The sequence below is a fragment of the Mya arenaria genome, chromosome 8, assembly GCF_026914265.1.
Source record: "Mya arenaria isolate MELC-2E11 chromosome 8, ASM2691426v1".
Classification (NCBI taxonomy): Eukaryota; Metazoa; Mollusca; class Bivalvia; order Myida; family Myidae; genus Mya; species Mya arenaria.
Window position 1 is genome coordinate 69,049,006 of NC_069129.1, and position 21,606 is coordinate 69,070,611.

At 40.0% G+C, this 21,606-nt stretch overlaps 1 protein-coding gene across 1 annotated transcript; it reads left to right on the forward strand.

The window, feature by feature from the left end:
- The first annotated feature begins 155 nt into the window (after positions 1-155).
- Positions 156-21,602, forward strand: LOC128242342 (sodium- and chloride-dependent glycine transporter 1-like). The gene is made up of 14 exons (XM_052959459.1): positions 156-434; positions 7,431-7,562; positions 8,033-8,195; positions 9,737-9,889; positions 11,401-11,533; positions 12,722-12,856; positions 13,348-13,451; positions 13,765-13,889; positions 14,226-14,338; positions 17,908-18,039; positions 19,878-19,977; positions 20,285-20,385; positions 20,660-20,827; positions 21,219-21,602. Exons 1-14 carry the CDS (start codon positions 320-322, stop codon positions 21,444-21,446), a joined length of 1,902 nt encoding a protein of 633 aa, XP_052815419.1. The 5' UTR covers positions 156-319; the 3' UTR covers positions 21,447-21,602.
- The last annotated feature ends 4 nt before the right edge of the window (positions 21,603-21,606 follow it).

The following is a 21,606-nucleotide window of genomic DNA, read 5'->3' on the forward strand; positions in this document are numbered from 1 at the left end:
ATGTTTCGTCAATTTTCCACTATTTTGCTAGACATGCAGTTATGTTCTTAAGCAGAAAGATGAGGAAATGAAAATATCAACCTGTTGTCATCATGCTTGATTTAATTTTAAAATTAACCTTAGACAAGTATACGGTATTACGTTTTAGCGTTAAACTACTGGTTTATCTGAGTAAAATGTAAGTGTGAATATTGAAGGTCTGTGTGTCTTACTTTATAATATAGATCAGAGGCTGTAAACGGATGAATAGGAGTTTTGGCAAGTCTCACAAGAGACCCCAGTTGAAGTTTTGAAAGACACCATCGCTGGAGGATTAATCATGGCCCGTCAACGTTGGGGAAAAAGAATCGAGTTTTTCCTTACTGCTGTCGGATTTTCCGTCGGTGTCGGCGACTTATGGCGGTTTCCCTATTTGGTTATGAAAAATGGCGGAGGTAGGTGTTTCAATTGTTCACTAACCTTGTCAGAAAGTTTTTTTAGTTTACAGGATGCTCAAATATGCATTGTTTCACACACACATTGTGATTCATAAAGCAAATTATACATTTCGTGACATACTTAAAAATGTTAACACAGAAATGTTTTTCATAAGGTTTAATGGGAATTAAATATATATTATTCAGAAGGCTGATTTTAATGAGAATTAAATATATATTATTCAGAAGGCTGATTTAAATGAGAATTAATTATATATTATTCAGTAGGCTGATTTTAATGAGAATTATATATATATTATTGAGAAGGCTTATTTCAATGAGAATTATATATATATTATTGAGAGGCTTATTTCAATGAGAATTAAATATATATTATTCAGAAGGCTGATTTTAAATGAATTTTCAGTTTCGAACTGCACAACGCAACTACATAATAAGCCATACATATAAACGTTAATATAAAGAACATATTGAAACAATCTCACTCGTGTGTAACGAAAATAAAACAAACACGATAAGGAGACCTGTGAAGACAATGAATGTTATAGTCCGGTACATCTGGGTTTAAGGAGACCCGTGAGGACACTGGATGTTATATGCCCGGTACATCTGGGTTTAAGGAGACCCGTGAGGACACTGGATGTTATATGCCCGGTACATCTGGGTTTAAGAAGACCCGTGAGGACACTGGATGCTATATGCCCGGTACATCTGGGTTTAAGGAGACCCGTGAGGACACTGGATGTTATATGCCCGGTACATCTGGGTTTAAGGAGACCCGTGAGGACACTGGATGTTAAATGTCCGGTACATCTTCTAGCTTTACGGAGCCCGTGAAGACAATGAGTCCGATATGTCCGGTTCACCTTCTAGCTTTACGGAGACCCGTGAAGACAATGAATGTTATATGTCCGGTACGTCTGCTAGCTTTAAGGAGACCCGTGAAGACAATGAATGCTTTATGGCCGGTAAAATATGCTAGCTTAAAGGAGACCCGTAAAGACAATGAATGCTTTATGGCCGGTAAAATAAGCTAGCTTTAAGGAGACTCGTGGAGACAATGAATGTTATATGCCCGGTACATCTGCTAGCTTTAAGGAGACCCGTGAAGACAATGAGTCATATATGGCCGGTACATCAGTAAACTTCAAGGAGAACCGTGAACACAATGACTTCTATATGTCCGATACATCTTCAAGCTTTAAGGAGACCAGTGAATACAATGAATAAGTTATGCTCGGTTTATCTGCTAGCTTTAAGATCTCTCAAAAACAACGAGTCCTATATGCCCGATAAATATGCTAGCTTTAAGGAGACTCGTTAAGGCAATTACTGATATATGTCCGGTTTTTGTGCCAGCTTAAAGGAGGCTCGCTAAGACAATGAAAATCTTGTGGTCGGTTAAAAAGGCTAGCTTTAAGAAGACTCGAGAAAAAAACGGAAATTATTTGACCGGCTAAAAAGGCTTGCCTTAAGGAGACTCATGAAAATAAAGTATGTTATTTGCTCTGTAAAATATGCATTTTTAAGGAGGACCCGCGAAGGCAACGTATCCTATACACACGGGTAAATAGGCTAGCTTCAATGAGAGTCGTGAAGACAACAAATGCTATATACTCGGTAAAATAGGCTAGCTTAAATGAGGGTCGTGAAGACAACAAATGCTATATACCCGGTAAAATAGGCTAGCTTAAATGAGAGTCGTGAAGACAACAAATGCTATATACCCGGTAAAATAGGCTAGCTTAAATGAGAGTCGTGAAGACAACAAAAGCTATATACTCGGTAAAATAGGCTAGCTTAAATGAGAGTCGTGAAGACAACAAATGCTATATACCCGGTAAAATAGGCTAGCTTAAATGAGAGTCGTGAAGACAACAAATGCTATATACTCGGTAAAATAGGCTAGCTTAAATGAGAGTCGTGTAGACAACAAATGCTATATACTCGGTAAAATAGGCTAGCTTAAATGAGAGTCGTGAAGACAACAAATGCTATATACTCGGTAAAATAGGCTAGCTTAAATGAGAGTCGTGAAGACAACAAATGCTATATACTCGGTAAAATAGGCTAGCTTAAATGAGAGTCGTGAAGACAACAAATGCTATATACTCGGTAAAACAGGCTAGCTTAAATGAGGGTCGTGAAGACAACAAATGCTATATACCCGGTAAAACAGGCTAACTTATATGAGAGTCGTGAAGACAACAAATGCTATATACTCGGTAAAATAGGCTAGCTTAAATGAGAGTCGTGAAGACAACAAATGCTATATACCCGGTAAAATAGGCTAGCTTCAATGAGGGTCGTGAAGACAACAAATGCTATATACTCGGTAAAATAGGCTAGCTTCAATGAGGGTCGTGAAGACAACAAATGCTATATACCCGGTAAAATAGGCTAATTTAAATGAGAGTCGTGAAGACAACAAATGCTATATACCCGGTAAAATAGGCTAGCTTCAATGAGGGTCGTGAAGACAACAAATGCTATATACCCGGTAAAATAGGCTAGCTTAAATGAGATTCGTGAAGACAACAAATGCTATATACTCGGTAAAATAGGCTAGCTTCAATGAGAGTCGTGAAGACAACAAATGCTATATACCCGGTAAAATAGGCTAGCTTAAATGAGGGTCGTGAAGACAACAAATGCTATATACCCGGTAAAATAGGCTAGCTTCAATGAGAGTCGTGAAGACAACAAATGCTATACACACAGTAAAACAGGCTAGCTTAAATGAGGGTCGTGAAGACAACAAATGCTATATACCCGCTAAAATAGGCTAGCTTCAATGAGGGTCGTGAAGACAACAAATGCTATATACCCGGTAAAATAGGCTAGCTTCAATGAGGGTCGTGAAGACAACAAATGCTATATACCCGGTAAAATAGGCTAGCTTCAATGAGGGTCGTGAAGACAACAAATGCTATATACTCGGTAAAATAGGCTAGCTTCAATGAGGGTCGTGAAGACAACAAATGCTATATACCCGGTAAAATAGGCTAATTTAAATGAGAGTCGTGAAGACAACAAATGCTATATACCCGGTAAAATAGGCTAGCTTCAATGAGGGTCGTGAAGACAACAAATGCTATATACCCGGTAAAATAGGCTAGCTTAAATGAGAGTCGTGAAGACAACAAATGCTATATACTCGGTAAAATAGGCTAGCTTAAATGAGAGTTGTGAAGACAACAAATGCTATATACTCGGTAAAATAGGCTAGCTTAAATGAGAGTCGTGAAGACAACAAATGCTATATACTCGGTAAAATAGGCTAGCTTAAATGAGAGTCGTGAAGACAACAAATGCTATATACTCGGTAAAATAGGCTAGCTTAAATGAGGGTCGTGAAGACAACAAATGCTATATACTCGGTAAAACAGACTAACTTAAATGAGGGTCGTGAAGACAACAAATGCTATATACCCGGTAAAATAGGCTAGCTTAAATGAGAGTCGTGAAGACAACAAATGCTATATACACGGTTAAATAGGCTAGCTTCAATGAGAGTCGTGAAGACAACGAATGCTATATACCCGGTAAAATAGGCTAATTTAAATGAGGGTCGTGAAGACAACAAATGCTATATACCCGGTAAAATAGGCTAGCTTCAATGAGGGTCGTGAAGACAACAAATGCTATATACCCGGTAAAATAGGCTAGCTTAAATGAGGGTCGTGAAGACAACAAATGCTATATACCCGGTAAAATAGGCTAGCTTCAATGAGGGTCGTGAAGACAACAAATGCTATATACCAGGTAAAATAGGCTAGCTTAAATGAGAGTCGTGAAGACAACAAATGCTATATACCCGGTAAAATAGGCTAATTTAAATGAGGGTCGTGAAGACAACAAATGCTATATACCCGGTAAAATAGGCTAGCTTCAATGAGGGTCGTGAAGACAACAAATGCTATATACCCGGTAAAATAGGCTAGCTTAAATGAGGGTCGTGAAGACAACAAATGCTATATGCCCAGTAAAATAGGCTAGCTTAAATGAGGGTCGTGAAGACAACAAATGCTATATACTCGGTAAAATAGGCTAGCTTCAATGAGAGTCGTGAAGACAACAAATGCTATATACCCGGTAAAATAGGCTAGCTTAAATGAGGGTCGTGAAGACAACAAATGCTATATACCAGGTAAAATAGGCTAGCTTAAATGAGAGTCGTGAAGACAACAAATGCTATATACCAGGTAAAATAGGCTAGCTTAAATGAGAGTCGTGAAGACAACAAATGCTATATACCCGGTAAAATAGGCTAGCTTAAATGAGGGTCGTGAAGACAACAAATGCTATATACCCGGTAAAATAGGCTAGCTTAAATGAGGGTCGTGAAGACAACAAATGCTATATACACGGTTAAATAGGCTAGCTTCAATGAGAGTCGTGAAGACAACGAATGCTATATACTAGCAAAAAAAGCTAGCTTCAATGAGGGTCGTGAAGACAACAAATGCTATATACCCGGTAAAATAGGCTAGCTTAAATGAGGATCGTGAAGGAACGAATGCTGTATACTCGGCCAAATATGCTAGCTTTAATGAGAGTCGTGAAGTCAACAAATACTATATGCCTGGTAAAATAGGCTAGCTTCAATGAGGGTCGTGAAGACAACAAATGCTATATACCCGGTAAAATAGGCTAGCTTCAATGAGAGTCGTGAAGACAACAAATGCTATATACCCGGTAAAATAGGTTAGCTTAAATGAGGGTCGTGAAGACAACAACTGCTATATATCCGGTAGAATATGCTAGCTTTGATGCGAGTCTTGAAGACAATTAATGCTGTATGCCCGGTAAAATATTCTAGCTTCAATGAGGGTCGTGAAGGCAATGAATGCAATATGCCCGGTAATATAGGTTAGCTTCAATGAAGGTCGTGAAGACAATAAACGCTATATGCCCGACAAAATAGGCAAGATTAAGGAGACGCGTGAAGACAATAAATGCCATATGCCCGGTAAAATAGGCTAGCTTCAAGGAGACTCGTGAAGACAGTAAATGCTATATGACCGGTAAAATAGGCTAGCTTCAAGGAGACTCGTGAAGACAATAAATGCTTTATGCCCAGCAAAATAGGTAAGCTTAAGGAGACCGTGACGACAATAAATGCTATATGCCCAGTAAAATAGGCTAGCTTCAATGAAACTCGTGAAGACAGTAAATGCTTTATGCCCAGTAAAATAGGCTAGCTTCAAGGAGACTCGTGAAGACAGTAAATGCTATATGCCCAGTAAAAAAAGCTAGCTTCAATGAAACTCGTGAAGACAGTAAATGCTATATGCCCAGTAAAATAGGCTAGCTTCAATGAGACTCGTGAAGACAGTAAATGCTATATGCCCAGTAAAATAGGCTAGCTTCAATGAGATTCGTGAAGACAGTAAATGATATATGCCAAGTAAAATAGGCTAGCTTCAAGGAGACTCGTGAAGACAATAATTGCTTTATGCCCAGCAAAATAGGTAAGCTTAAGGAGACCGTGACGACAATAAATGCTATATGCCCAGTAAAATAGGCTAGCTTCAATGAAACTCGTGAAGACAATAAATGCTATATGCCCAGTAAAATAGGCTAGCTTCAATGAAACTCGTGAAGACAATAAATGCTATATGCCCAGTAAAATAGGCTAGCTTCAATGAAACTCGTGAAGACAGTAAATGCTTTATGCCCAGTAAAATAGGCTAGCTTCAAGGAGACTCGTGAAGACAATAAATGCTATATACCCAGTAAAATAGGCTAGCTTCAATGAGACTCGTGAAGACAATAAATGTTATATGCCCAGTAAAATAGGCTAGCTTCAATGAGACTCGTGAAGACAATAAATGATATATGCCCAGTAAAATAGGCTAGCTTCAATGAGACTCGTGAAGACAGTAAATGCTATATGCCAAGTAAAATAGGCTAGCTTCAATGAGACTCGTGAAGACAATAAATGCTATATGCCAAGTAAAATAGGCTAGCTTCAATGAGACTCGTGAAGACAATAAATGCTATATACCCAGTAAAATAGGCTAGCTTCAAGGAGACTCGTTAAGACAATAAATGCTATATGCCCAGTAAAATAGGCTAGCTTAAATGAGACTCGTGAAGACAGTAAATGCTATATGCCAAGTAAAATAGGCTAGCTTCAATGAGACGCGTGAAGACAATAAATGCTTTATGCCCAGAAAAATAGGCTAGCTTCAATGAGACTCGTGAAGACAGTAAATGCTATATGCCCAGTAAAATAGGCTAGCTTCAAGGAGAGTCGTGAAGGCAATAAATGCTATATGCCAAGTAAAATTAGCTAGCTTCAAGGAGACTCGTGAAGACAATAAATGCTATATACCCAGTAAAATAGGCTAGCTTCAATGAGACTCGTGAAGACAGTAAATGCTATATGCCCGGTAAAATAGACTAGCTTCAATGAGACTCGTGAAGACAATAAATGCTACATGCCCGGTAAAATAACTATTAATAATTTAAATAAGTAACCTTTAGGAAGACCTGTGAAGATATATGGAATTTTCCTGTTATAAAACCAAAATTAAGGAACATATACATGCATTTGGATGTATAAACTTTTGCTAAAATAGTTTTTCTAAAAATATTTAACTGTTTTCCAACAAGTTGAAGTAACTATCAGTTAAATGTTTCATAATCCATTGAACCAAGACCGTTAAATTGCTATATGCTCTACTTCTTGTATAAGCGAGTTAAGATGATAGATAGCTGTATCATAGTGTTAGGGCGTGCCCAATACTACACAATAACCCTAAAATGTTATTAAAACAAAATTAAGGGGTACATTCATGCATTTGCTATGAAGAGCTTTCTCTCTCTCGAAAGAAAAGAATAATGGCATTGGTATGACCACGGTTGGTGTAAAGATACTGTACAAACATAAAACACGTAACATATCAATCACAGATACTCCCATGGAGCGGGTAATCACAAATCCTTAAATTGGCAGTTAGTAATGATTAACTCACGTGTTTGCAGGTGCCTTTCTGATACCCATTGTCATCTTCAACGTGTTTGGCGCCATTCCAATCGTGTACCTCGAGATGATAATGGGGCAGTACTCACAGTCAGGGGCTGTGTCCGTGTGGAGGGTCTGTCCGCTTTTCAAAGGTAGGTTACGTTACATCATATATACCTGTGCTTGGCTCTGCCACCACTAGCAGTCAGGAGCCGCCCGCGTGTGGTGGGTCCGTCCGCCCTTAAAGGGTTTGTATCATTTGTATTTTGTATTAAATTTGTATCATCTGCAAAATGTTAGGCGATAAACAGACCGTATACCATCTACGCCTTCCAGAACTCCCAGTCAGTGGCCGTGCCTGTGTGGGTGATAATTCGACTAAAAGAGGGTTTTATTACGTACATTTTTAATAAGAAACTGGGAAGTATTCGCATATTCGGTCAAATGACATATTTAAAATCGATTTACTTAGGTTTTGAAATAAATATATAAAAGACCTTCACAGTTATAGCGCTTACAAAAGTCCATCATAGAACTTTCACATATACGTGTTCTAACATAAAATGACTTTTACTAAAGCAAAATGAATAGACTATCATGTATGCTAAACTTGTCTTTCCAGGCGTTGGATACGGAACGATTATCGCGACGTTCCTATTCTCCATCTACTATGCTGTCATCATTTGCTGGATGTTGTATTACTTCATCCACTCTTTATTCCCGAAACTGCCTTGGGACTCGTGTGATAACGACTGGAACATCCAGGAAACATGCGTAAAGATCAGGTAATACATGGAAGGGATTATCCGCCAGTTCACTCATTATGCTTTATGACATTCTAGCATGCAAATTATTTCGTATGATGTATTTCAGAAAATATAACCAAAGTGATAATAAAAATTATATTACTGTAGCAGCCAATAAGAATGAAATATAGCATTAAAACTGCTAAGTAGTTTAAGAAGTGAAATAAAAATTCTATGCAAAACTTGTCTACAACCACACATTATTTCAGAAATAGCGATAAGAGTAACAGTTGGGGTTTATGGTTAATCTTATATATAAATTAACAAAATAGGTTAAAAATGTGAAAAATTGGATGAAAACTTTTAATGGCATTTTTTTTAATCATATATATTTATTCTTATATCCTTTCTTAAATAATTACTTTACGCCAGTTGATAGGCATAATATGTTTTATAAAAAAATAACAATTAAAAAAAACATTCGGAAATGTTCGGTCTTTTTTCAAATTGAAAGTAGGATTTACAAATTACAATATCAACATGGATGTGTTGTTAGCTATTCAGACATGTATCGAACGTTTTGAACCAGGATTGCAAGCAAAACCAAAACAAATCGAATGTTATTTTCTAAACAAATGAAACATGTTGCTGGAATTTCTTTTAAAGGTGTTCCGTCCATTTTGTAAATTGCAATCACGTGCCGTTTTATCTATCATCACGTGATATTTGTGAAGGCAGTGATTACTGTACTGCAAGGGAAGTAACACTGCGCGGAGTTTGAAACGTACCTCTTTTTGCGTATGAAAACCGTCCAAATACATCCGAGGTTGTTTTCGATAAAAATGGCCGAGGAGCTCCAAATGAGACCACTGTCAGTTAAACTTGGTTCCCCGCTTCATTTCTTTTGTAAATGTTAACATTGATATGCAGACGACATTGGTTTATCAATGTTAACCATCATTTTATAGCGTCAAATATGTTTTATTTTGTTTAATTTTAATCGAGTGTTTAATACTTTTATACACAATAATTTACACATATTTTGTCGAGTTCATAAATTGAATGCCTAATGTTGATTTTAATGTGTTATGTTTAATTATAATGTATTATATAATTTTTTAAAGGAAACCATATCAAATATCACAATCGAAAAAGCAAAAACAACTGCAAAAATAAAGTAAACGTTTAACAAACTAATATTTCAAAATACCTCTATATTTATAAAGATACGAACTAGACTAAGTCTGTAAAATAACCAAAATCTAACATCAAATTAATTTTTGCCAAAAAAATAAATAAAATGGAATGTCATAAAGCATGAGTGAACTGGGGATAATCCCTTCCATAGTAAAAGGCTTCCCGGGCCTCTTGGGTTAACTACATTTAACTGCCCTGGAAACATCGAGAACATCTGTTTCATGGCAAGATATTCATTATGACTTATAGGTAAGACCGACTGCCACAGACACCATGTGTTATTCAGGAGACCAGCGTCAGAACTAAGGCGGTAGTTCTTCGGCTCCTGGTAGTTCATACCATCCCTTTTGTTTTTCTGTATGTTTATGAAACTGTATTTCTAGAGTTGTTGAAGATAGCGTTGCGACCACTATGGCGAGTAACGTAAGCTCCATCACGTCAACATTGTCGCCCGCACTGACGTCAACGGTGTCCAACCTTACGACGGCTGCCGTAGCTAAGATGAAGCCGGAAACGGCTTCCGAGCAGTTCTTTAAGTATGTGGTATAATATTTGTCTCAGTATATTCATTGTACACATTCCACTTTAACAATAAACGCTTGGAGCAAAATACAAAATTGCGACATTCACTTTATCGTGTAAAAATATTCTGAGCTTGCATATTTCAATTATCATATACGTTTTAATTGAAAATAATTTGAATGTGTAATTTATATGTACGCCGGAAATTGTGTCGATGTCCGAATCATTTTATTCACGCTGTGATCTTTTTATGTACATACTTAACGCCTGAAATGCAACTGGTACTACACCAAGTTGCAGTGAGCTCTATATCTGCACATTTCACTACAACCTTTTAACAATGTAAGGTCTTAGTAGTAACTCTTCTTAATGTGGCGAGGTATGCCATGTATGTTTTCTGACATGTTGTGAGGGGAGGGGAGAAACAGGTAGGTTTATGGACTGGTATTCTCACAGCATTGCTGCCCTTGTCAGTGTCAAAGATCATTGCTTTCAGAGAACCTCTTTTTATTGATCGGACAAGGTTTTTGATATTAAGGTCACCGCGACCTAGACCTTTTACCAACTGGCCTCGAAATCAATAAGTGTCATCTGCTCGTATTTTATAAGGCCATGCATACCCTAGTTATCAATTGGACAAGGTTATGTATTCAAAATCAATAAGAACGTGACATTGTGCTTAACGACCTCAAAACCAAAATGAATCATCTGCTGGTCACTACTAACTTCCTTACCAAGTTTGAGTGTCGTTAGAGCAAGCATACTCTAGTTATCAATCAGACAAGCTTTTTTTTATTTCCTAGGTCACAGGGGGCATCATCTTTTACCTCCTGACATCAAAATCAATTTGGAAGATCTGCTGGACATGACCAAGCTTCCTACCCAGTTTGGGTATTTTAAACTTAAGCGTACTCTAGTTACCAATGTACCAGTCAAGTGTAACCACGGCCCCCCAGGTCCGGGGGTATACCGGGGATAGCCGGGGAAATGGGCCGTGTTTTTACCTTCCAGGTGGCCCCGCAGTGCCGGATGAATGCGGTGGTTTTGTCTATGCGCCAAGTTTAGCGGGGAATGGGCTTTACCTTGGGTCCCTGGGGTGCGGGGGCATTTGGCGGGGGTTTTACCAGCAGTTCGTCCCCGCAGAACAGGATTTTAGCCGGGCGTTTTGCCCGGGCTTGACTGGACCGAAATTCAAAGTCCCCGCTATTCCCCGGACCTGGGGGGGGGGGGGGAGGCGTGGTTACAATTGACTTGTGCACATATGGCAAGGTTTTGGTCTACCGACCGACAGACGGACAGACGGACGGACGGACCGACAGACATATGCGGGGCATAAAACATTTACACTACACGTTTGAAAGCAATCCTGGAATATTAATCAGAATAAACTTCTTGATGCAGAAAGTTCCGATTCAAACGCTGGTGTAAACAATACACATCAACGGCTACACGGGCATCTATTTATACGCTGTAAGAATATTGCGATCAGCACCGTAGTTTATAGTTTCCAGTTTTTATCCTGCAGGTACGAAGCGTTAAAGATATCCGAGGGTCTTGAGGAGCTGGGCGCCGTCAACTGGCCTATCTTTGGCTGCCTCGCCGCCATTGAGGTTGTCTGCTTTCTCTGTATATTCAAGGGCGTCAAACTCACTGGAAAGGTATACCAGGTGTCCAAAAATGATGATGCATGATGTAACGTGTATTTTTATGTCTATTTCCGACCTTGGATCAACCGTTTAAATAACACTCAAAAGGTTTTATCCAAATAAAAATACACCCATACACCCATATCTATGAAGCGGTGATGCAGGGTAAAAGGTTTAAGCAAAATACATCAAAGAGTAATGCGACGTTTTCATTGCAGTCCATATAATAAAGGGGCACACTAAAGGTTTTCAAAATAGTGTTGTTGTTTTTTCTTCAAATAATGAATAATTATGTTTAATTCATTTCACTTAAATGATCAAACAAAAAACTGAGGATTTTTAATACAAGCCTTTTATCATGTAAGTCAAATTAGTTAAACATTATTTTGCGCTTTTTTGCATCAACCTGTATTGTGCACTTTTAAAAACTTCGTAAAGGGTTTGAACTTTTTCCATTATGCGAGAATTCGATCCAAAACTACGGATGCATTTCAAGTAATCTTATTAAAATCATATTCTTATATTCGCTTGAATAATAACGCGCACTTTATTCAGATAGCATTTTAAATGCATAATAAAACTTGATAGCGATCAGCATTACACTGTTTACGACTATACTTGTGTACTTATAATTCACCAAATGAGCATCATATTTAAGATTGTATTGGTGTACGTATCATGCTGTAAATGGAATGCTCTCCCCGCCCCCATTAAATTGCTATGCCCTAGGCCAAGCTGTGTACTCTCTATTTACCGTACCTACGGTCAATACTGAGCCAGTTCCTGATCATGTTGGTGTTCCGTCTATACAGGGCGATAAAGGTATCGAATTCTCTATCCTTACCCGTATCCCCCGACAGGTTGTGCACTTCACGGCACTGAGCCAGTTCCTGATCATGTTGGTGTTCCCTGCTCGAAGGGGCGATAAAGGTATCGAATTCTCTATTTACCCTCCCCCGTTTTCCCCGACAGGTTGTGTACTTCACGGCACTGAGCCAGTTCCTGATCATGTTGGTGTTCCCTGCTCGAAAGGGGCGATACAGGTATCGAATGCTCTATTTACCCTCCCCCTGTATCCCCCGTCAGATTGTGCCCTTCCAGTACCTGATCTGCTGGTATTCCTGTTTGAGTGCGCCCTGCTTGAAGGCGTGTATATAGGTATCGAATTCTCTATTAACCCTCCCCTGTATCCCCCGTCAGGTTGTGTACTTTACGGTGCTTGGGCCATTCGCTATTCTTCTGGTGTTCCTGATCCGGGGCGCCTTGCTCGAGGGGGCAGATATCGGCATCAAGTTCTATCTGACACCAGACCTCGACAAACTCAGTGATATTTCCGTATGTATCCTATGTAACAGTTCATTTTGACTTTCTAAAATATATTTTGAGTATTGTATATTATATAATAGTAGACCGATGTATATTTTGATAAATATTTTATTTGAAAGTCGATTTAAGCCCGGGACTTTTGTGCTCCCCGTTGCTTTGTATTGTGTTTCGCTTAATAGTGTTTTCGGTAAGATTCTTAGTCATCGTGTACAGTTTAAAGATTGGTTATCGCTTTGTATCTTTCGGAGCTAACCAAAACAATGGTTATTGGCTCCTTGTCACATTCATGCTTGGTGTACTGTGTTCTAGCTCAGTGGAAACTCTATAAAAGGTCTACCCCGGTTTGTTGTGTACCGTATCTTGTAATCGTGCAAAGGATATACACTGTCACCCGCCGAACGGTCAATTTTCGTGCGGTCCACTGTCCCCGTGAATAACATAGATAACGGTACCCTGTTAAAATGCATATTATAAAAATAAACCTTGTCCCCTATGCACAGATATGGGCGGAGGCGTGCATGCAGGTATTCGTTTCTATCGGGCCCGGGTTTGGAGGCATGATCACATTCGCCAGCTATAACAAGTTCTCAAACAACTGCATGAGGTGAGGCAGTGATAGTGTGTTAGCCTGACACAATGAAAACCATAATTAAATGTATTATAAGACACTCATTATCTATATATATTATCTATATACATGCTTCTCCCTAATGCCACGTTCCGGGCCAGATTCCCGGGCAAGGCGCATGCCAGTTGTTTTTGGTGGGCAACAAGCCGGGCAAGTGACCTGGGTTTTCTCCGGGTAATAAGGTTATTTAACGATTTACGGTAACACCCTGCCAATGAGAGTGATGTTTTGGCAATCGTTAATATTAAATGATGTACATGTAAGTTTAAACTTCTTGCCTGATTGACAGGGATGCTATCCTGGTGTGTCTCATGGACCTGCTGACAGGTTTCCTGGGTGGTTTCGTCATCTTCTCTGTGCTGGGTCACGTTTCCCACAAGACTGGCATCGAAATCGAGAATTTCAAAGAGTCGGGTTCGTGCTCTCTCAATAGATAACTGGCATTGCATAGACATATTGTCGTCTTGGCGGGGATCGAGCACCACAAACAGAAGCATAAGTGTGACCTTAAGGAGACAGTATTAGCAGCAATTGTCTTCTAAAACGGGTAACGCCTGGTGGGGGGGGGGGGGGGGGGGGGGGGTGAGGAAAAATGCCATGGGCTTTATATTTCTTGCGTACTTTGGTAAGTTTTCAAGAATATAAGTACGGAATAAAGCTAATAAAACGCTCTATTAATTCTTATATGAATCAGCACATTGTTGCATTGTTACTGCTGCCGACATTTTACTCTATATATGCACACTTTAGGGTTTAGCCTGGGGTTCATCGCGTACCCGGAAGCCGCCAACTACCTTCCGCCGCCTCAATTGTGGTGCGCCCTCTTCTTCGTCATGAGCATCTTCCTGGGAATAGACTCACAGGTTAAAACGGATAAGAACATGCACTTATGTTATGTATGCCCACCATACATTTCACAAACGTCTCTTGTGTAAACTATGTGAAGAAAACTGTTCCAGTTTATCGCAACCGTTTATCATGCGTCATTTGGAAAAAAACCGTATAACAACGGTAATAATATGTTGGATAATTGGGCATATTTCAAGATCGATTATCCATCAGTGAATTTCATACAAAATATTGGTATGAAAATATCATTTATATCTAATCTATATCATTTCAAAATTAATGGCAGAACACTGAATTGAAAATATAACTATTGGATATCTAATGAAATGACTCAAAGACCACAGTATACATGCCTTTAAGAATAATATAAAAGTTCGATGAAAATCGATTATGGATGATTATACCCCTGAGTATTCGTTAAATGATTTCTTGGAATATAATTGTATACTTATTTTTTTTAAAAGAAAATGTATCACTTTATAATCTCGATGCGCAACGATTATTATTATGTCTGCTATATATAATTATGTGAGCTGTGTGAAGTTAGCTAAACATACGACATTGGACATTGGACATTCAAAATCGAATGTTGTGTTGGCACGACATTGGACATTCAAAATCGAATGTTGTGCTGGCACGACATTGGACATTCAAAAATGAATGTCGTGCCAGCACGACATTGGACATTGGGATTTCGAAAATGAATGTCGTGCTAGCACGGCATTGGACATTGGACATTCAAAATCGAATGTTGTGCTGGCACGACATTGGACATTGGACATTCAAAAGTGAAAGTCGTGCTGGCACGACATTGGATATTGGACATTCAAAAATGAATCTCGTGCCAGCACGGCATTGGACATTTGGATTTCAAAACTGAATGTCGTGCTAGCACGACATTGGACATTGGACATTCAAAATCGAATGTTGTGCTGGCACGACATTCGACATTGGACTTTCAAAAATGAAAGTCGTGCTGGCACGACATTGGACATAGGGCATGGGGATTTCGAAAATGAATGTCGTGCTAGCACGACATTGTACATTGGACATTCAAAATCGAATGTTGTGCAAGCACGACATTGGACATTGGACATTCAAAAATGATTGTCGTGCTGGCACGACATTGGACATTGGGATTTCGAAAATGAATGTCGTGCATATTGGACATTTAAAATCGAATGTTGTGCTGGCACGACATTGGACATTGGACATTCCAAATCGAATGTTGTGCTGGCACGACATTAGACATTGGACCTACAAAAATGAATGTCGTGCTGGCACGACATTGGACATTGGACATTCAAATCGAATGTTGTGCTGGCACGACATTGGACATAGGGCATTGGGATTTCGAAAATGAATGTCGTTCCAGCACGACATTGTACATTGGACATTCAAAATCGAATGTTGTGCAAGCACGACATTGGACATTCAAAAATGAATGTCGTGCTGATATTGGACATTGGGATTTCGAAAATGAATGTCGTGCATATTGGACATTTAAAATCGAATGTTGTGCTGGCACTACTTTGGACATTGGACATTCAAAATCAAAACGGTTTGAAATCATCCGCTGGACACTCATTCATTCTCTGAGGTTTACTTAGATCTGTTCACAAAATGGCCTATTCCTTTTTAATATCAGTTTTTTTCATTGTTCATCAAAAGTATACAAACCTTGTATTAGTTATTTTTCAAACAAAAGTCTTTGATGATTATAAAAGTAATAAAATGTGAAATGAAAGAGCCAATTAAAGTGTTATTGTTTCTGCGGATTATATTGAGCAATAAAAATATAACAACTTTACTGAACATATTCCGGCTCTCAGCAGGGTGTCCACCTTTGATGGATTAAAACTATCCGAATTGAAATAAGACGTATGCTGTATATCAACAATAAATGCAATCAACACAATTTATGAGTAAAAGAAAAACAAAAAAACAATCGATTGCAAAATTGCGTCCCACACAATAATTCATACTGAGGTTATACAATAACAATTGTAAAGGATCATTATGTAGTGATATATCTACTGCCTTTTGTATACAATGTCTATAATTATGTTCAATTTGGATTTCAATTTATTGGTGCTAACATCTGCAACATTTCATAAATATCGCGCTCAATAATTGTTCAAATATAAAACAAACAGTTAAATTCGACAACAGTACTGGTCCCCTATTATTCAGCTCATGGACGCGTGAAATGCTAAAATATATCTTAAACTCTTTGTCTTTCATGGGTCCAAAATTGATATTTATTAACTAGACAACTAACCAGCACGATATATTTTGAATGCCCAATGTCGTGCCATTTCGATTTTGCCAGCACGACATTCATTTTTGAAAACCCAATGTCCAATGTCGTGCTAGCACGACATTCATTTTTGAATGGCCAATGTCGTGCCAGCACGACTTTCAATTTTAATTGTCCAATGTCAAATGTCGTGCCAGCACGACTTTCGATTTTGAATGTCCAATGTCCAATGTCGTGCCAGTACAACATTCGATTTTGAATGTCCAATGTCCAATGTCGTGCCAGCACGACTTTCGATTTTGAATGTCCAATGTCCAATGTCGTGCTTGCACAACATTCATTTTTGAATGTCCAATGTCGTGCCTGCACGACTTTCAATTTTGAATGTCCAATGTCCAATGTCGTGCCAGCACAACATTCGATTTTGAATGTCCAATGTCCAATGTCGTGCCTGCACGACTTTCGATTTTGAATGTCCAATGTCCAATGTCGTGCTTGCACAACATTCATTTTTGAATGTCCAATGTCGTGCCTGCACGACTTTCAATTTTGAATGTCCAATGTCCAATGTCGTGCTTGCACAACATTCATTTTTGAATGTCCAATGTCGTGCCAGCACGACTTTCGATTTTGAATGTCCAATGTCCAATGTCGTGCTTGCACAACATTCATTTTTGAATGTCCAATGTCGTGCCTGCACGACTTTCAATTTTGAATGTCCAATGTCCAATGTCGTGCCAGCACGACTTTCAATTTTGAATGTCCAATGTCGTGCTAGCACGACATTCATTTTTGAAATTCCAATTTCCAATGTCCAATGTCGTGCTGGCACGACATTCATTTTTGAATGTCTAATGTCCAATGTCGTGCCAGCACGACTTTCACTTTTGAATGTCCAATGTCCAATGTCGTGCCAGCACAACATTAGATTTTGAATGTCCAATGTCGTATGATTAGCTAACTTCACACAGCTAATTAAGTGTGCGTAGTAGAGCTTTATTTGCATAGCCATTGTGAAAGGTTTATTACGAGTATTCTGTTTGAAAGTTTTAAAGGAGTATTCTTTAAGATTATTGGCCATTGTATAAGGGGTTCAGTAGCATTCGGTTAGATTAAAATACATTGGGCAAGGTTTAAAATAGTATTCGTTATCTTTCATAGCAAACACACGAAGTCTCATAAGAAACGTCCAATCATAAGTCAGGGAAATTAACACCGCAGTGCTGAGTACATGGGACTCTTTGTGTTGACACTGTCACAGCACATAGCCTTGTACGACATTTTCCGTACGGATATCATTCCTTTCTTCAATGTTTATCACAGTTCCCGAACTACGAAATAGTGGTGACAGCGCTGCGTGACGAGTTTTCCAAGCTGCTAAAGGGAAAGACGACCATCCTCACACTGATCGTTATCCTGGCCGCCTTCCTGCTGGCCATACCAATGGTCACTGAGGTACGGGGTAATAATCAATGGCATGCTATTGGTCGGGGTATTGGTACACAGCCACGTTCTCCGTCACCATATCAATAGTGACCCCTATATAAGTGCAGAGCGGTATGTACCTGCTGACACTTGTCGACTTGTACGCGGCCAAGCTCTCCGTTACCATATAAATAGTGGCCCATACGTAATTGCAGGGCGGTATGTAGCTGCTGACATTGGTCGACTGGTACACGGCCACGCTCTCCGTCACCGTATTAATAGTGTCCACTTTGCAATTGCAGGGCGGTATGTACCTGCTGACACTATTCGACTGGTATGCCGCCACGTTCTTCGTCACCATATTAATATAGTTCTCTATGTAATTGCCGGGCGGTATGTAGCTGCTGACACTGGTCGACTGGTACACGGCCACGTTCTTCGTCACCATATTAATAGTGGTCCCTATGTAATTGCCGGGCGGTATGTAGCTGCTGACACTGATCGACTGGTATGCCGCCACGTTCTCCGTCACCTTATTAATATAGTTCTCTATGTAATTGCAGGGCGGTATGTAGCTGCTGACACTGATCGACTGGTACACGGCCACGTTCTTCGTCACCTTATTAATAGTGGTCCCTATGTAATTGCAGGGCGGTATGTAGCTGCTGACACTGGTCGACTGGTATGCCGCCACGTTCTCCGTCACCCTATTAATAGTGGTCCCTATGTAATTGCAGGGCGGAATGTAGCTGCTGACACTGATCGACTGGTACACGGCCACGCTCTCCGTCACCCTATTAATAGTGGTCCCTATGTAATTGCAGGGCGGTATGTAGCTGCTGACACTGATCGACTGGTACACGGCCACGCTCTCCGTCACCCTATTAATAGTGGTCCCTATGTAATTGCAGGGCGGTATGTAGCTGCTGACACTGATCGACTGGTACACGGCCACGCTCTCCGTCACCCTATTAATAGTGTTCCCTATGTAATTGCAGGGCGGTATGTAGCTGCTGACACTGATCGACTGGTACACGGCCACGCTCTCCGTCACCCTATTAATAGTGTTCCCTATGTAATTGCAGGGCGGTATGTAGCTGCTGACACTGATCGACTGGTACACGGCCACGCTCTCCGTCACCCTATTAATAGTGGTCCCTATGTAATTGCAGGGCGGTATGTAGCTGCTGACACTGATCGACTGGTACACGGCCACGCTCTCCGTCACCCTATTGATAGTGGTCCCTATGTAATTGCAGGGCGGTATGTAGCTGCTGACACTGATCGACTGGTACACGGCCACGCTCTCCGTCACCTTATTAATAGTGGTCCCTATGTAATTGCAGGGCGGTATGTAGCTGCTGACACTGATCGACTGGTACACGGCCACGCTCTCCGTCACCCTATTAATAGTGGTCCCTATGTAATTGCAGGGCGGTATGTAGCTGCTGACACTGATCGACTGGTACACGGCCACGCTCTCCGTCACCCTATTAATAGTGGTCCCTATGTAATTGCAGGGCGGTATGTAGCTGCTGACACTGATCGACTGGTACACGGCCACGCTCTCCGTCACCCTATTAATATAGTTCTCTATGTAATTGCAGGGCAGTATGTAGCTGCTGACACTGATCGACTGGTACACGGCCGCGCTCTCCGTCACCCTATTAATAGTGGTCCCTATGTAATTGCAGGGCGGTATGTAGCTGCTGACACTGATCGACTGGTACACGGCCACGCTCTCCGTCACCCTATTAATATAGTTCTCTATGTAATTGCAGGGCGGTATGTAGCTGCTGACATTGGTCGACTGGTATGCCGCCACGTTCTTCGTCACCATATTAATATAGTTCTCTATGTGATTGCAGGGCGGTATGTACCTGCTTACATTGGTCGACTGGTACGCTGCCACATTCTCCGTCACCATATTCGCACTGACAGAACTTCTTGTCATGACGTACATATACGGTAACGACATCTGGAGTATTGTACTTAGTTTGAAATAAAAAATGACCTTTGCATGAGAAACAATGTAAAAGAGCATGAACATTTTTTCAAAAGATGAAATATAAGTTATATTGTTTCAGTTAAACTCGACTATGAATATATATTTTAGATGGTATTATTTAAAATGTTTCTCAGGTAGATACCCGTGTTGATGTCAATTCGAAAAACATAACAGGTCTTTTTGGATTATTTAGAAAGTTTACTCATCATGTACCAAATAAAACACTGTGCAGAAGATGCCAAATACTTCATTGTACTTTGATTGCAGGAATCAAGAACATTGATCAGAACATGCTCGAGATGACGGGAAGGCGGGTGCCCATAGTCTTCAAGATATGCTGGCTTGTCATCACTCCCATACTTCTTACGGTAGGTTTGGCTTTGTACGACTTCACTAACAGAGTAGTGTTTCGGTATGTGTACATTTATCCCGTTCCAAAATGTATAATCATTGTATGACTTCGCACCCGTTTACTACCTCAGTATGTGAACACGTCCTTTGAAAAGTGCATGTTTTCGCGATGCATAAACAATGTATATACACTCTTTGTAAGACTTGCCGCGAGTGTGTAATTTGCATGCAATTCCTCCTTATATAAATATGTGAATCTTTTGTTTAAAATGTCTGACTCCTTCTATCCAGGTGACACTGGGTTTCACGGTTTACACGTATTCTCCCCCGGCGTACCAGGGATACGTGTACAAGCCGTGGGCGGTTGCCCTGGGTTGGTGTATCGCCGCCGCCTCCATCGTCCCCATACCCGTCTACATCATGTACAGTCTGTATAATGGAGAGGGGACCATACTGGAGGTAACACGCTCGAATATTGCTGATATTCAACCCATTTTAGTTAAAACTTCATTTATTTTACAACGATTTTAAATAAAGTTTTATCAAATTACTAAGTTACTCTCGTTGGCACGATATTTCAAGAGAGTGTGGTTTCCTCTTTTGGAGGAAATCGGAGAACCCAGAAGAAAAACCACTTGTCCAGCTTGGTGACTACCAACCGTACTAATAGCGCCCAGACCGGGAATCGAAGCCGGATCGCTATGGTCGGAAGCGTGTGCGCTAACCATTGCGACAACCGGCCGACCAAAGTTTCCATGATTGTAGAGACACACCGTTTAGAAATGGCTTCTAAATGGACGTATAAACAAATCAAAGATCTTAATGGCTGTAATCAGTGCCACATTTTCAGAGGCTGCGCGCGGAAACGCGGCCCAATGAGCTTTGGGGTCCTCCGGCTGAAGTTCGGGAACTGGAAGGGAAGAAGCACGCACACTTCGCCCTGGCTAACCAGACTCTCGTCGTTCAGGATGCTGAGAAATCCAAGGAAGGGGACGCGGCCGTCGTTAACGGCGGTGAGGTCGCTTATTTGAAGAAAAACAATGCTTTCGACAATCCAATGTTCAATACACGACTTTAATCGTCACATGTGATATGAAGAGTTTAAACTGTTACACATGCACACATATTATTCACACACTGTTTTATATATATATTTATATATATTTGCATTCATTTATTATGTTACGGACATATATAAACAGATGAATTGATTTGTATACATTTACTTCCGTTGACTG

What these genes read in the sequence shown, in the direction of transcription:
- LOC128242342 (XM_052959459.1), top strand. Translation starts at nt 320, where the DNA reads ATGGCCCGTCAACGTTGGGGAAAAAGAATCGAGTTTTTCCTTACTGCT. An exon ending in GCTTCCGAGCAGTTCTTTAA is followed by an intron (nt 9,890 to 11,400) that starts GTATGTGGTATA and finishes TTTATCCTGCAG; the next exon opens with GTACGAAGCGTTAAAGATAT. An exon ending in ACAAACTCAGTGATATTTCC is followed by an intron (nt 12,857 to 13,347) that starts GTATGTATCCTA and finishes CCCTATGCACAG; the next exon opens with ATATGGGCGGAGGCGTGCAT.